General features: G+C 39.5%; 1 protein-coding gene and 1 long non-coding RNA gene across 2 annotated transcripts in view; one reads left to right on the top strand and one right to left on the bottom strand.

The window, feature by feature from the left end:
* Mterf3 (mitochondrial transcription termination factor 3) overlaps nucleotides 1-17,377 on the top strand; it is a 35,676-nt gene that overhangs the window by 6,960 nt on the left and 11,339 nt on the right. The window contains exons 4-7 of the mRNA XM_013512781.1: nucleotides 7,023-7,212; nucleotides 11,224-11,371; nucleotides 11,743-11,814; nucleotides 13,046-13,207. Of these exons, the coding sequence (XP_013368235.1) occupies nucleotides 7,023-7,212; nucleotides 11,224-11,371; nucleotides 11,743-11,814; nucleotides 13,046-13,207 (572 nt within the window). The remainder of the gene's footprint in view (nucleotides 1-7,022; nucleotides 7,213-11,223; nucleotides 11,372-11,742; nucleotides 11,815-13,045; nucleotides 13,208-17,377) is intronic.
* Nucleotides 11,706-14,133, bottom strand: LOC102005254. The gene is made up of 3 exons (XR_260475.2): nucleotides 14,096-14,133; nucleotides 12,103-12,399; nucleotides 11,706-11,794 (listed from the first exon to the last, which is right to left on the bottom strand). It is a non-coding gene; the product is annotated as an uncharacterized LOC102005254 (long non-coding RNA).

Below are 17,377 nucleotides of genomic sequence, written 5' to 3'. Positions count from 1 at the left end.
AAGAGAAATGAAGCACAGCATAGTGGCAACTGGGGATTTAGCATGTGTTTTCGGAGCTGCAAATCTGTGTAATTTGACAATCTATAGTCTTAGTCTTAGTGCGTGGGAGAGGATGGCCTACCCCTAATGATACAATAGTCTGTTTCTATGGGAAATCCCAAAGGTTTGGTCCGTTGCTGGTGGAAGAGGACCACTTGCAAGTAAAAGGCAATGGGGGGCCTGGGGATTTAGCTCAGTGGCACAATGCCTGCCTGGCAAGCGCAAGGTCGTGAGTTCAATTCCCAGTACCAGAAAAAAAAAAAAGGCAATGGGCAGACCCATTTGTAGCTGAAAGGGAGTTGCCCAGGTTTGCTGTTTGGGGAGAAGGAGAAAAAGTTATTAACCCTGGCTTGTGTTCTGAAGCTGCAGTTTTTCTTTAAAGTACAATTTTTGAAATCTCAATTTCCTTATCTCCTTTCTACTTAGTTCTGTTTCTTCTATCCTACCTCAATCCTGAGTTCCATCAACAGATGGCTGGATGGATGAATGAATGAAGAAAATGTGCTGTAAATACACAATGGTACACTATTCAGTTTTTACAAAGAAGGAAGTGCTGTTTGCAGCATTGGTGGATATTATGGTAAATGAAATAAGACAGGAACGGAAAGACAAACTATGATCTTCGGTGTGAAAGCTGAAAAGCCAGACTCATAGAAGCAGAGTAGAATTGGTGGTGGTGGGGAGATGTCGGTCAAAAGTCACAAAGTCTAAGGTGTAGGTGTAAGTTCTGGAGATGCACAGTGCAGCGTAATGATTACAGTTTATAATGTATTCATGTATTGTTGATGTATATACTTGGAAATAGCTAAGAGTAGATTTTAAATGTTCTCACAACAAAAAATGGTTTATGCAGGGGTGGATATGTTAATTGGATTGATTTCATCATCCAGCTGTTAGTGTGTATGTGTGTGTGTAAGCATCCATTGTATTCCCAAAATATATACAATTTTTAAAGCGCGTTCTGTGAGTTCAGAGGTGAGAGATGGCGTCACTGTGAGCAGGGGAGCTTTTCCCTTCACAACAGCTTTCCTAGCCTGTGGCAGTTGCTGTGGTTGATGCAAGGTAAACCTAAGACATGGCCATGACTTTTAAATAATTCACAGTGTATTTAGAGCGGTGGTGTGGTGAACCTATGGCACGCAGGCTGCTTGTATCATTGAAAGCTCTGAAAGGTTGCCATCAGTGACTTAGAGCTTTGGAAGATGTTTCAGCCATTCCTTCCTCTGTATGCCGACATCTCAAGAACATGTCCTAGGAGTGACTTAAAGCAACCATGATTGTGTCAGATAACGTTTTTGAGCCAAGTCCTGGTTCTTTGTTTGCTTCACAGATCTGTTTCCTGCCCGTCCGGGCTTGTTCTGTATCTCAGAGGGCCACGCCTGCACACTGGGGCCCCTAGGCCAGCTGGCTTCAGGCAGGCAGCTTCACACAGTGCCATGCACCTACAGGGTAAAGGCTAGATGACCCATGTGTGGTTATTTTTCCCCTGTTCCCTCTTTCTTTGGGTCCTGTAACTGCGCACTCCATGACAACAGCCCTTGAGCAGCCCTTCTTTAATAGCTTCCCGCTCCCTCTGGGCTCCGGTACACACTTGGGCCTCCTCGTTGATGGAGCTAGGAGTGCCATGTGTATTCCCTTAACTTTGCTCACCCCTGCATTGAGTCCCTTCATTAATTCATTTGAGCTTTCAGGGCCAGTATCTGTTCACTGCCAGACCCTGACTAAGGCACTGGCTACAATGGTAATATTTGTAGTTACTGCACTGATGAGGTAAAGCCCAACCAGACTGGTCACCGAGAGGTTAGATCGTGCGTTATTTACCATTTCTTTCCCCAGTGCTTAGCAGAAGTGCCTGGTCCACAGAAGGCACTTGGTGACCGTTAATGAAATCCTGTGTGCGCTCCAGTAATTTGAAGTGTGCTCTCCCATTGTTCTTACAAAGCAGCTCTTTAGGGTTTGAGCATTTGCACAGTCAGGGTGTGGCAGGTCATGCTGAGAAGGCCTGCAGCACGTGTTTTGAGCTGTAATATGTAGTTAAATGTGAAGTCTGAGTCCATTATGTTATTTGAAATGCTCCTCCTTCCTCTCCCATTTATCACAGGTCTTTGGAAATAGTTTTCAACTTACTTCTTCATCTATCCAGTGATTGGATTTTTTTTTTTATTACTACTTTTACATTGCAAAAAAACCCCTAGTTGTTAGAAGTACTGTTATTATAAGAGAAAGATCTCTTGTCCTGCCTCCAGCCCCATTTTCCGAAGGTAATCATTATCACTGATTTGTTGGCTAGCTTTCCAGACCCTTTCTAGACAGATAATGTGTCATGCAGAAAACCATACATGGAGTTGATATTCTTCTCTAACTTGCATTATTTTTAAAGTTTGTCTTTTTAAAGTTAATTTACATTTAGATGCTTAATCTATCTAGAACTTTTGTATAGAATGCAGAAAGAATTTCTTAGCTAGCGGTCCCATTATACTTTCATTATTGATTTCTCTTTTCCTCACTGGTTTAAAGTGCCATTATTACTATATGGGAAACTTTGTAATTCATACTGGATCTCTTTCTGGTCTACAGTCTGTGTACATAAGTTCATGTGTATGCATTTAGTTTGTTTTGTTGTTTGTGGTCATCTTTTATTAATATCTATTTAATATCAAGAAATTCAGATTTAGGGTTATATTTGGGTCTAATGAATATCATAATTTTATTTTGCTGATTGAGGATACTTTAAGGAAAATAATGTTATTATTTTCATTGCTTTTATATTTAAGACTATAAAGTTGGCTCTAGAAATTAGTTTAGGGTTTTGTAGGGCGGTTTTGGCAGAATTGGGAGTCAAACCTTGGATCTTCGAGCTACATCTCTGTCCCCTATTTCATTTTTGAGACAGGGTATCTGTGAGTCAGCGAGTTGCCCAGTCTGGGCTGGAACTCGGCCTCCCAGAATCTGGGATTATAGATGTAGCCACTGTAGGTTAGGAGTTACTTTTAATCTGAAGAAATGCTTGAAAGATTATGAAATTTGAATCTAAACTTCAGGCTTTATATTATCTGAATGTCTATTATAAATAGAAGTGGGGTCAGCTCATATTAAAAACATCTGCACAGCAAAAGAAACAACAGAGTGAAAAGGTAAACTACAGAATAGGAAAAAAAAATTTTCTAGCTATTAGTCAGAGGACTAATTACCAGATCCAGCACAGCTCTCTAAGTTCCCGGGGGGAGGGATGGTAAGAGGATGGAGAAATAAAGGTAAGAGACAGAAAGCTGAGGTCAGGTGGAGCCCTTTCTATGTTTTTGTTTTTGGTTTTCTTTTTGTCTCTTTTTGAGACAGGGCCTCGCTCTGCAGTTCAGGTTGGCCCTGAGCTCACTTTGTAGCCCAGGCTGGTCTCGAATTCACAACGATCCTCCTGCCTTAGCCTCCCTAGTGCTGGGATTACAGGAGTGCGCCACCATGCAGGCTCAGAGCCCTTTCTCTGGGTGGGAGGAAAGGAACTGCTCAACCACTGTAAGAAATGTAAGCTAGCACAGTCACTATGGAAATTAGTATGGAGTGTCCTCAGAAAGGTAAAGCTAGAAATTCCATTTGCCCCAGCTATTCCCCTTCTAGGTATCTTCCCAAAAGTTAAAGAATCGTATTACAGTGATACATGCATACTCACATTTATAGTAGCAGTTTACAAAAGTTCAATCTTGGAAGCAGTGTATACGTCTATCAACAGATGAATGGATGAAGAAAATGTGGTATTTATATACTATAGCATAGAACTGTGCCATTAAGAAGGATAAAATTGAGAGTCATCTGTAGGAAAATGGATTCACTTTAAGACCATGGTGTTAAGTAAAATCAATCAGACACACAAGCTAAATATCACATGATATAAATAAAGAGCAAAATACAGTAAAGGATAGAAAATAGAAAGGAGAGAAATAAAATGGACCCTAAAGTTACAGCTGGCCTCATATATAAGCAACTTGGATCACAACTGGAATTTTAGGTTTAACTTACAACCAAAGTCTTGATTTATGATCTGAATGCTAGATACTTGTGCGGTTGTAAACAAAGGTTCACAATGCCATAAAAGTGTATGTAAGTGTATCTAAGTGTCAGTCTGAACCCAGAGGTGTGTGTTTGTGGACATGATTGTGGTCAGTGCTTTATATGATGGCTACAGTTACTACTATCAAAATGGCCCTAGAAAGCTAGAAAAGAAGCTAAGGAAGGTAAAGAAAGCAATCACAATCGAAAAGAAGAAGGAAAATGTGTAGAAATATGAGAATGTGTAGAAATATGAGAATATTGATATGACTGATCTTGCTAATGTGTACAGCATGTTGAAATCCACCATCTTGACAATGTTACAGAGAAAAGATTTGTATAAGAAAGCTAGTGTTGCTAAAGGTATTACTCAAATTAATAAGTCATGATCAACACTGTTAGATGAAGAAGGAAGGCTGTTATTAGTGTGGATAAATGAAAGGCAGATTATAGCCCATTTGAGTATAATTTGTGAAAAAGCTAGTGCTGTAAATGCAGATCTTGTAAAGGATAATCCATCAGCGAGTGATAATGGTGAAACATTTCATGCCATTAAAGAGTAGTTTAACAATTTTAAAGTGAGAACTTGGGTTCATGGTGTAACTAGGCATGGTAAAGCAGCTAGTGCTGATAAAAGGGCTGCTGAAAATTACATACACCACTTCCAAGTGATGACACAGAGCAATAGCTTTTGCTCTCATCAAGTTTTCACTGTGATTAAACTGGCCTTTTCTGGAAGAAAATGCTCAGGAGAACATACATTACCCAGGAAGAGAAGAAAATCCCAGGCTACAAGCCTACAAAAGATTAGGCTAACCTTATTGCTATGTGCCAATGCCAGTGGTGACGTCAAGATTAAACCTCTCTTGGTTTATCACTCTGAGACAGAAAACAGTCAAGAGGAATAGGCAAGGGGTCATATGGAGATCTAACACAAAACCCTTGGTAATAATAGTACTTTTTCTTGAGTGGGTCAGAGAGACTTTCTGTCCTGTTCTTCAGAACTATCTAAAGGACAGATGTTTACCACTCAAGGCTGTCCTCATCGTGGACAGTGCTCCTGCTCACCCACAATATTTGGAAGAAAAATTGACTGAAGAATTCCTGTGGTTCTCAATCAAGTTTCTCCCACTTAATAAAATTCCTGTACTGTAGCCTGTGGACCAGCCCCTTACTGTATAGCTAACTTTCAGAAGCTATACACCAAGGAACTGTTCTTGAAGTGCTTCCAGATGGTCTCAGATACAAATTTAACCCTTGAAGGGTTGTAGAAGGAACATTACAACATCCTTTCCTATGTGGGGTTAATTGAGAAATCCTGGGTCAGTGTCTCTCTGAGGACACTGAGGTGTCCTGGAATAAAGTGTGGCCTAAAATTATACAGGAGAGAGACTTTGAAAGCTGTGTAGAGGAGCCTGAGTCTTCAGCTAACCCTGTGGTTGATGACACCATCACTATAGCAGTGTCTATAGGCTTGTAGGTAGGTGGTGGTGATGTTGAAGAACCCTCAGAGGAGCTGTTTACAAAGGAACTTCAGCAGCTTCTGGCCGAGCAACAGAGAATGGCAGCTGAGGAGCTTTCTGGAGAGGAGGGTTAATATCAGAAATCAGTGCAGCAAAGTTCTTCTGAAATAAAGGAAATCCTGACAAAATGGACAGAGGTATAAACATTTGTAGAGAAGACCCACCCAGAGAAAAAGCCAACTGTAGCATTCACTTGCTTAATGAGAATGATGTCCTACTACAGAACAGTGTTAAAAGACAGAAATAGACAGAAATAGTTTTTAGTTCTAAAAAGGTTTTTAGTTGTAGTAAGCCAGAAGCAGACTCTCCCAAGGAAAGAAAGGACAGAGAGCCAGATTCTTGGTGTCCTTGTGGAAGGGGACTGTGTCCAAACAGTAACTACCATCCATTTCCCTCTCCCTTCCTGTAAGCCAAAGAGGTCAACTCAAATGGTGAGTACAGTATGGAATTGTTCTTTCTGGTAAACTAAGCATATTTTATAACTTTTTAGTGAATATGTTAGGAAAATTACAGGTGTTTCTGGTAAGTTATGTACATTATGCAACACTTTTTATTATGAAAAGGTTAGTTAAGGGGTGCTTTGGGAGGTTTGGAACACATTATGGGTATTTCCATTATCTTATGGAAAAATTAGTCTCAACTTAGAACCAGCTTGAGTTACATACAACCAGCCCTCATAGCGAATGGAGTTCGTAAGTCAGGAGTCTACTGTAGATCTTTCGCAGATGGGAAGGGGATGAAGGAGTGGGAGGAAGGGGAGGGAAAAGGGATTCAAAAAGAATTGGGATATGTTTTGTACATGTACCAGCTCCCCACAAGGAATGTGAATACTATGTATTGTAAACATGTATTAATAAAAATTAATTAAGGAAACAAAAACTTCAGAGAAAGGAACATTTTATTCATAGGGTTTGTGTCCTGCCGAATTACTAGTTTCTGTGGAGATCATTAGGGGCTCTCAAACATCCTACAGAGGATGTGCAAGAAACCATAGACAAAGATGATGGTCCAGTGTGGATATGGCCTACTGAATTTGTCTTTGGGGAAAAATTTAGCCATGAAGCTCTTATTTTCTTCTGTACTTGTCTTCAAGATAAATACTATAACTCAATTTGTTTTTATTTCTGTAACCAATTTAGTTTTAAAATATTTAGAAGTAAGCCAAGTGTGGTGGCACACATCTCTAATCCCAGCTCTTGGGAGGCTGATGCAGGAGGATTGCTGCAAGTTCAAGGCCAGCCTGAGCTACATAGTGAGACCCTGTCTAAAGAAAAAACCCAAAATTTAGAAGGTTCTATTTGTCTATCTCAGTTCTCCTTTGAGTGGGTTATTCATCAGTAATTTCTTGTGCTTATATATATGAGCTTTAATGGTTAGACTAACTAGTTATGCTCAAGGAGTATTTGTAATTTATTACAGGAGTAGATTTGTCCAAGATAGAAAAACATCCAGATGCAGCCAACCTCCTTCTAAGACTGGATTTTGAAAAAGACATTAAGCAAATACTCCTGTTTCTCAAGGATTTGGGTTTAGAGGATAACCAGCTGGGAACCTTCCTGACTAAAAATTATGCTATTTTCTCTGAAGACCTTGAAAATCTTAAGATCAGGTAAGGTTTTTAGAATGATTCTCACAAGTGGTGATGGGGGGTGATTGTGGAAGAAATTATCTCTGCTGCATAAGGACCTGCAGAGACAGTGAACGTGAATGCTTTTGTTGTTGTTGTTGCAGACCTTCCTTGGTTTAAATTAAATGTTTAAAACCATTCTTTTATTCACCTACCCATTGTTATTTTTTCAACGTACTGCTGAGTCAGTACTTAACTGTTTTTCTTTAGAAACTGGAGTAAGGTTTTTTAAAAAACATTCCATCAACAAAATAGCTAAGTTATCTAAGAGTGCATTTAAAATCATGAAAGCATAATTATAGTTTTTTTCTGTCCAATTTTTGATGGTAGACATTTGACATTCTCTTGGCAAATACTGTATAATTTGCATAGTCCTGTGTACAAGGTAGCTGTTTCCATTGTTCTTTTTTTAAGTAGTACTTTTGTAAACATTTTTTTACTTCATTTAGCAGTCAAATAATTACTGAATCTCTATGAATCTTTACAGTGAAAGTGTTGATGTGTGATGTGAGGGTCCCCCTAGGCCTTGGGAATGCCACACGGAACAAACCGAAGTTCTGTCCTGGAGTTCACATGCTGAATTCATTGTCACTTCCAGCGCTCACCTGTGTCGGTCTGTAGTCCTGTAGCAAGTTTGCCTTACTGCGTAAATCAAACACTGCACAGCCTTGACTTCTCTTTTGGCAGCCACATAAATCACCTGGGGCCAAATCAGTCGCTGTGATTTTCTTCATCTTCCCTTGCAGCGCTTTGCCTTGGGCGGTCAGTTCACACCTAGATGCCTAGTTAGTCTGCCTCTCGTCTTCCCCTCCCAGACTGTGTCCAACTTGACACTGAGCCTCCCCGCGATCCAGAGAGCTCTGCAGTTACTTGAACCCTCATAGCCCAAAGCATGTTCTCTGAAGTAGGGAAAAAATGGAAAAAGAAACCATTGCTTACTCAGACAAGTTGGGCCCTTATATAGTCAAGCACATAAAAGGCATGTGTTCAGGGGCAGGGATATAACTCAGTGGCACAGTGCCTGCCTGGCAAGTGCAAGGTCCTGAGTTCAATTCCCGGTACAAAAAAAAAAGATGTTCCCCTGTTAATGGGATATACAGTCTGGGGTAATAGAGATGGGCAATCACAACACAGGTAGAGAGAAAGACCCTAGGAAACTCACATCCAGTGCTTCTCCTCTGGGCTGCCAGGAACACCATTTGCTTCCCTGCCCATTCAAAAACCAGCTTGCCTTGGTGCTCAAGATTATTCCAAGGAGCGTAAATACTGGAGAGTGGGGATCATTTCAGAGCTGCCTCATAATTATTACTGTCTCAGTTGTACATGGGCGGCACAGAGAGCTTCAGTAACTTACTCAAAATTACACACAGTGTAACAGGAAGAGCTGGGCTTCAAACCCTGTTAATTTAACTCCAGAGTACTGTCTGTAGTCTCCCTACATTTAATTCTGAGTGAAGGAAACTGCAACTTTAAAGGAGCTTAAGTGACTTGTTCAAGATCAAGTTCACACAAGCTCTTAACCACTGAGGAGTGTTTTCTAACATAGGTGGTATGGTCTGGGGTGGTTTTTTTGTTTTGTTTTGTTTTTTTCTTTTTGGCATAGGAGTTGAACTCAGAACCTTGTGTTTGCCAGGCAAGCACTGTGCCACTGAGCTAATATCCCTGGCCCCAGTCTGGGATTTTTTTTTTTAATTTATTTTTTTTGGGGGGGATTTTTTTAAAACTATGAGAGTAAGCTATGGAACATTTTTTTTAATTACTTAGAATTTTTAAATAGGTATTGCATCCACATGTACTCAAAAGGATATACAGTGAAAAATGGGCTTCACTGAAATAGGCAAGGATATGGTAATCATTACTGAATGTATGTATAGCAGTCTTATTTTCTAGACAGCACTGATTTCATGTATTTTTTTTCAGTGAAAAAAGTTTCAAATGTGTAGAAGTTTAATTCTTTGTAGAATGTTTAAATGAGTAATATTAATTAATTTATTCAGGTGTTTTTATTTGGATGGGCCTTTTATTGGAAAAAATTATCACAATGTAGATAACAGTTTTTTAGTGTGAATCTGATATTGATTCTTGCTGCCAAAAGAGAAAGAGAGAAGTCATTCTTCCCTTGTACTTACTCCTGTCCTTTGGCCTTCCAACACCTATCCACAGCAAAAGCTTCCATTAGCAAGATTTTTGTTCTCCTTCTAGAATATTCTACGTAAGTGTCTATACATATATAGTAATTGGTAGCCCCTGCATGCACTATTCTGCATCCTGTTTCTTAGCTTCACTCTATCTTGAAGACTGTCTTTTCTGGCGCATCCTTTAACCCTAGCAAAGTCCACACTACAGAGCTGTCCACTGACAAACATGAGGGGCGTTTCCAGGGGTCACTGCCATGATGATGATGCAGCAGCTCTCCCGCACAGACCTCATGTCACATATGCTGTGGACATGTGTGATCTATAGAACACATGCAGAACTATACGACATATTTTGGAAGTGGAATTGCTTAGTCAGGGGGTATGTTCATTTGTAATTTTAATAGTTATTATCCTGTGTGTGAGTTTTCCTGTTTTTGTGTCCCCACTTACACAAAAGTATCAATTTCCCTATTATCCTCACCAGTACAGGGTTGTCAAACTTCATACATTGTGTTTCTATTTATTTTATAACTTTATGTTATCTGTTTATCTGTTACTTTGGAAGCTGTTTGGAGCAGCAAATGTGGAAACATTTCATGTTTGGAGTAACTTCATGGGTTGAGTTTCTATTTCTATTCCCCTTTTCTCTTAATTGTATATATCCCTTCCCAGTTTTAAATTGGGCCCACCCCTCACTGTCCCCCTCTTTTCTTTCTTCTTTCTTAAGTCACTTGTCTTTTGACTTTGTTTTGTTATTTTTTACTATGTAGGTAAATTTATCAATTGTTTCTTCTCAAGGCCTGCTACTTTTAAGGAGTAATACTATATTCGAATGTTCAGTTAACTATAAAGTAATTAAGTTCTGTTACATGGTATAGAACCCTCATAAGGTTCATTTAGATGTAGGCATGCGTAACCTCAGTTCTGTTTTGTCACTGATCATTTGATGATCTAAGACAGAGTTATGTGACTTCTGTGAATCTTTAGATCTTCAAATGTAATTTGGGCAATTTATCAGAATCACAGAATTTTTTTTTCTTACAAGAATTAAACAAGATGTCTTGATACATTTTAAGCATTTAATAGAACTATTGGCCCTAGGAGAGAGTTGTTAGGTATGGAGTGCTTCCAACAAGATATACCTAGTTTGAGATAGCTTGTGGTGAACACACTAGCATCAAAAATTTATGAGTCTTGTCTATTCAGATGATGTTATACATATAGTTTTGTATATACATTAGAAAAACACAAAAAGGACACTTTTGTGCTCTTAAAAAAACTATTGCTGTATTTTTAGATTTTAAGATTCAATCATGTAACAGTTAAACTTTCTACATTCACTCTAATTTTGTATCCATAAACGTAGGAAATTTTTTCAGTTAATAAAATATATACTGTTAAAAATTATTTATGAAAATACATAATAAAAATAGTAACAAAACTTTCTGTCAGTCACAGCCTTGTTTGAGGGTCTTCTTGGTTTATGGAGTTTTCTATTTCTTCTTTAGTTGGCATTTTTTTTCTGTTCTTAGCAAAAAAAAAAAAAATGTCTGAACAGCAGCTATTGAATTTTTCACTACCCAGTAATAATAAGTCATATTAGCTGAAGAAGGAATCTACCCATTAGTGGTTTTCAGAATTATTTCCTGTGTTCAAGTGTAAGTGGAAGTCATTCCAGAATTTGGTGGGTATTTATTCTGTTTTACCCGTATTTGGACCATTATTTCAAAATGTTTTTATTTATATATATTTTTTCCCTTTTTTTGTGGTATGGGATCCTTTTTGTAAAAAAAAGTTGGTACTTCAGAAAGTTAGTAGTAAATGTTTGTCATCTGTATGTTTACTGTTTCTCTAGGGTGGCTTATCTGCAGTCAAAAAATTTCAGTAAGGCAGAAATTGCACAGATGGTCAGGAATGCACCGTTTTTGCTGAGTTTTTCAGTGGAAAGACTGGATAACAGATTGGGATTTTTTCAGAAGGAACTTGAACTTAGTGTGAAGAAGGTAAAGATGGAATTTGTACATTTCCATGTCAGGTACACTTAGTAACTGTTAAATCTCATGTTTCAAATAAACAGCTCATCCTTATGGATCCTATTCATTCCTGCCATTGTACAGAAGTGATTACCCTGCTAGGTTAGACATAAAGCTGTGTCACTTTATAATGTTCCTTCAGGTTGCTTCCTTAAGTTTTGTTTCAGTAGGGTTTTTTTTCTCAAATAGCATTGAGTTTATGTAGGTCTGAGGTTTTCATCACTTTTTCTGATTGAATCATATTTTAAGTTTTAATTTTATATCGTACTAAAGCCTTAGTTTTCCAAACCAGTTAAATATGCACCTGTAGTAATAATCAGTGGTTTTGTTCACAACTATAGACGAGAGATCTGGTTGTTCGTCTTCCAAGGCTGCTGACTGGAAGTCTAGAGCCTGTGAAAGAAAACATGAAGGTAGGACCATTTCCAGCTTTTGAAAATTCAGTTTCTTTAAGGGTTCTCTTGGGGCTGGGTATTTAGCTCAGCGGCACAGTGCCTGCCTGGCAAGCACAAGGTCGTGAGTCAGATTCTCAATACCGGAAAAAAAAAAAGGTTCTCTCATGGAGAGAATAGATTTTGCCATTGTCATCTTAAAACTAAATTTCAAAAAAAGTTATTTCTAAACGACAGTAATAGAAACATACATAACAAACATGTAGCAAGCGGTTTACCTTAGTAAATGTTACATTTTACTGGTGTTACCTGAGTGAATTGCCTTGTAGACGCTTGAGCCCATAATCCCACAGTAATGGAGAGGCGTGGGGTGGGCCTGGCAACTGCACCTGTTGCCAAGCACGAGAGGCTGGCTGTGTCCGAGTCTCTTAGCAGTCTCTGAAAGTGCTTTGTGTGCCCACCGTGAGAGTCTGGGTCTCGAGGAGTTTGGAGGCCGAATCCAAGACTGCTATGAAGAGAGCGGCGAACGGCGCAGCTCTGTCCTTGGCACCTGTGCCATTTGCCAGCTGTAGTTCTGTCAGACTCTGCCAGACCTTCTTTACTGTCCTTTCACGAGAATGGTAGGAAGCCAAAGCAATTGACTAGTTAGTATACAAAGTTGGAGTAGTGTTTCAAATTATGTAAGGCCTATTTTCTGATGTGCTCAAGTGTTGTATACTGAGTCACTTCCTGGGAACATAGTTCCTGCTCTCAGGGAGCCTAGAAGATAAAGTTCAGAGCCATCTGAGCAATGGTTTGGAGGGAACACTTGATAGTAGGAAAGTACATGAAGGGCCTACGTTGTTTAGTTTGATCAACTTTCTTGAATTGGACGTGTTTTTCAGTAATATATATATGTGGATGTGCTTCGGAGCAGAAGCTCAAGAAGTACTTGGAAAATCTTAATGCTGCTTTGTTTATGGCCAGCCTATATAGACACCTTCCCAGCCTGCCTTTATGTGCTATTATTTCATTTCAAATTGGATGCTCCTTCCGGTGATCTTTATAGTGATATGTTGCTGTGAGGACCTCATTCTCAGGAGAGGGTTTTCAAATTCAGGTCACCCTAGTAGGAAGCTGTAATCCCCTGAGGGCTTTGACTTAGCTGTTTCCAGGTTTTAAAATGTCATTTTAGAAGAATCAGTGTGTCCTCTGGCATAGTACCAAGACACTGTTTCTACTCATGACTCAGAGCAAATTTGCCTTCTTTTAGGTCTATCGTCTTGAACTTGGCTTTAAACGTAATGAAATTCAACATATGATCACCAAAATCCCAAAGATGCTAACTGCAAATAAGAGGAAACTGACGGAGACCTTTGATTATGTGCACAATGTGATGAACATTCCTCACCACATCATTGTCAAGTTCCCACAGGTAACACAGCGACAGCTCTGGGTGACAGCTGCCCTTGTGCTGCGTTTGGGTTGTGCACAACACGGGCTTCCAGCTGAGGGTACTCAGCTGCAGCTCTCGAGAAGAACCACTGATTGCTCAGTGTTGCTGTAGTTTCTACAAACTCCTACTTCTGCCTGTTGCAGTCAGGCAGAAGAGTGTAACATAGTCTCTCGTGTTTTCCTTCATTTAAATGAAAAAGAGATCGCTTTCTGTAAACGTCCTTTTAATGCCACATGTACTTTCATTCACAGTCTGTCTAAATCCATGCACTAGCAGCCATATTATAACCTTCCACAAAAACATACATTTCCAGCTTACCATAGTGTGGAAGGTGTAGTTACATTTTCTAAGCTTATCAGAGTTCCCTGTTCTTACCTCCTAAGTGGCATTATTTGCTGTTCACAGAAATACTGTTTCAAGGCAGGATCTTTGTCTGATTCACACATGGCCAAATCCCTAGTGCCTGAAACTACACCTGGCACTTGGTAGACACGCAGTACGTATCTGTTGAACAAAGAAGTTATTGAATTTCATCAAAATGAGCCTTCTTTCCTATGAGTATATAGTGGATAAATGACAGATTAAAGTCCATTGATGTAGTCCCTCTATTCAGCTCACTAGGCATGTTCCTGTTGTGATATAAAGGTGGGTGAAAGAAATACGAACTTAACACAACTTCTAGAACGACAGCATTTGATCCAGTTCCTTCATACATAGCAGTGTTTTATTTGCCCATCATATTATGAATAGCCCTTGGGAGCCTACAGTTGCATGAACTTGTCTGTAGAGCAATGTCTTAGTTACTTTTCTCTCATTGCTGAGACAAAATACCCAACACCCAGAATTAAGGAAGGAACTATAGCTTACAGTTTGTGGAGGTTTCAGCCTATAATCAGCTGGCTCCGTGGCAGGGTGGCATGGCACAGGGGCATGCCTGGCACAGGAAAGGGAACAAGAGCAGAAAGGAGGGAAAGTAAGCATCTTTTCCCTCCTTACATCACTATCCGTCCATGCCTACACCATCTCTGCCCTCCTCTTCCACAGCTGAGGATGTTCACAAAGGATGGACCCTGGCTCCCTACTCAATCACTTTAAAGTTTAAGGTTGAACTTTCCAACTTCTCAAGTTGACACATAAACAACATCCTAGAGTAGCAGGAGCGTGACCTTTTCACCCCCAGGATATAGAACTGCTGAGTTACCTAGTTAAGCTTCTAGACTCCTCAAGTTGACACAATATATCAACCATAACAAGCAATTAATTGTAAAGTAAGTAATCTTCAACTAAAAAGCAACGATAGTTTGTTTTTCCCTGGGTTAGTGGGTAATTCAGTGACAGTTAATCATGATAAGAAAATCTGATCTTGTTCTTTCCAAACCCTAGTAGCCTTGTTCTTTCAGTTCATAATGGATCATCCACCCTGGGCTAGACTCTGGATACTAAGGAAGCAAACATCAGACAAGACCTTTATCTTGTGGAGCTTCTAATCCAGAGTAATAGACAGAGTTTAAAAATGTGATTGCTTTATTTAATGGTAGAATCTTAACAAGAAGACTTACGGAGCAATTAATTCAATGTGGAAGAGGTAAAAATAGAAACCAGAGAAATAATAATAGTTGTTGAGTGCTTACGGTGTGCCAGCTCTATCTTTACCACTCTACTTATATTAATTCATTATAATAATTCTCACGACCACCATATGAGGTACTGTTACTGTCCCTGTTTTACAAAAGAAGAAAGCAAGCATAGAGGAATTACTTACATTTCCAAGGTTACTGAGTAACAGGGTGCAGAGTGGGGATTAGAACACAGGCATTTAAGTTCAAAAACCCACACCTACTAGGTGTGACGACGCACACGTATAATTCTAGCACTCAGGTTTAGGTAGGAGGATCACTCTGAGTTCAAGGCCAGCCTGAACTGGCCTCTAAAAAACTAAAAAAAAAAAAGTAATAATAAAAATTTTAAAAAGTAAAAAACCACGCCGTCTGCCAGGGTGTGCTGTTGCTCTAGAAGGGATATTCGCCAGTGATGAGTGGCGCTTGGCAAGTGGGGAGAAACCTTCCTAGTAGATGCAGCTACTATAGGCTGACAGATGCATCCTAGTGCTTTGTCTACAGCCCTGTCGCAGAACTGTGGCTTCCAAACTGGGATTCATAGACTCCTAGGTGTGTGGGCAGTATTGTCGCAAACCAAACAGAAAAAATGAAAAGCTTATTTATAGGAAATCACAATTAACTGACAGGCTGTGAGAAAAATGATATAGACTTAAATTTTTGGCAAGTGTTTTAAAACTTGGTGATATGAAATTAATACCCTGATGCAGTAACGGTTCTGGTTGGCAGATATAGCTTATGACTAATTAAAAATAGAGAACTACAATAACTTTGTTACAGTTATTTTAAAGAAGGGATGATAAGCGGTGAAGGAAAGTTAAAAACAGTTTCAGGGTAACATGCGTGAGGGAATCACTAGCGTAAGGAAGGAGGTTGTATTCAGGAGCCACCTTGTCTCCCCTCCCACTGTGGTTTCCTGTGAAGCCCAAGTGGGGGTCCAACCTCAGGAAAAAGGATCAGTAACTTACAGGTTAGGGTTTCTTTTGTTTTCCATCCCTGAGACTAATGCGTCATTAACAAGATGAAATTTTTGTGACAACGGTGAAGTGGTCCGTGGTGGTCTGTACTGCTGCCCCGTTTTCTTTTTAAAGGAAAAAAAAGCCTCAATCTGAGCTTTGGACTGAGAAGAGCACAGAATTCCCTAATGATGAAATAACTCCAGCCTTTGGAGAAGTGTACTACTAACATGTAGTCACAGGCCACAAAATGCCTCAGTGTTATTACACTTAGGAAATCAGCTCTAGTTTGCAAGCCGCAGAGTCACTTGTGGTTGTGTCTGTATGTTGTATGATAATTTTGTAAGCCAAGAGTCACTTTTGTAAGCCTTGGAGTCGTACTTAAAAAACTAAAACAAGCATTTTGCATCTCACAGTAATAATGTGGTAAAGGGAATTTAGTTACCAAAATGAGAGCAGAATAGGATGTCATTTGTTTTGCAGGCAGAAAAAGATAATTTTGTTCCAAAAGCACACCAACCTGGTGCTGAGTTAACGCCATGCACTTTGTTTTGGTCATCATTCCCAAAGCAAGTCAGTTTGCAGTACAATGTCCTTTCCAAGAGAGCTCTTGGTATTGTTTCCACTCAAAACTGGGAAAGGCGGGGAAGGGTGGGAGTCATGGGCCAGGCTGAACGTTCCTGCTGGAGCGGTTCCTAGGCTTCACCAGGAGCCTGCTGGGCCTCCCTCCTGTCTTGCAGCAGGTTGTGCAGACAGTGCCTTCTCGATTCCTGCCCTCTCCCTGCTTAACCCGAGGCTGGTAGGACACACCTTCCCTAGCTGGTCTGCAGACGTCAGATTCATTTCATTGTGATTCTAATTGGGAAGCAGCAGAAATTTTAAAAGTTGGGGGAGCTCTGCAGATTATGAAATCTAAATTTTTTTGGTGATGTACATTTTGATTTCAGACATTGGTTCCTACATTTAGAGGATAACAGAATCATCTAGATGGGGTGGTAAAACAAATTTCTGGGCCCCACTCCCTGAGTTCCCAATGAAGTAGTATGGGGTAGGTGCTGAGGATTTGCTCTTCTAACATACTCCCCTCTGTCTCGGGCATAGTCCATGTTCTTTGCACACTGTGTGGCATTGAGCTATTTTGTTATTGTTCTCTTTGTTGCCTTTGAGTCTCTTTTTAATCTTAATTGCTTATGCAATCATTTTTATATGCTAGGCATGTACTTGACTGTAGATTTATACTACCAGACCCTTTAATCGTTTTTTTTTTTAATTTTTATCTTTTAATCATAATTTCTTAACAGAAATACAGTATGTATTTAAGTCTTACGGCATTACTCACATTTACTGAGGATGTGGTCAATACTTTGTATTTATTTACTTATTAAGATAGTCAAGTATTTCATCACTTATTGTAGTGTTTTTGAAAACTTTTTTTTCCAGGTATTTAATACAAAGCTGCTTAAAGTCAAAGAAAGACACCTGTTCCTTGCCTATTTAGGAAGAGCACAGTATGACCCAGCAAAACCTAATTACATCTCTTTGGACAAATTAGTATCCATTCCTGATGCGGTATTTTG

This window comes from Chinchilla lanigera, unplaced genomic scaffold (assembly GCF_000276665.1).
Source record: "Chinchilla lanigera isolate Chin_1 unplaced genomic scaffold, ChiLan1.0 scaffold00016, whole genome shotgun sequence".
Taxonomy (NCBI): Eukaryota; Metazoa; Chordata; class Mammalia; order Rodentia; family Chinchillidae; genus Chinchilla; species Chinchilla lanigera.
Note: the sequence above shows the minus strand (reverse complement) of the source record. Positions and strands in the feature narration are given on the sequence as shown.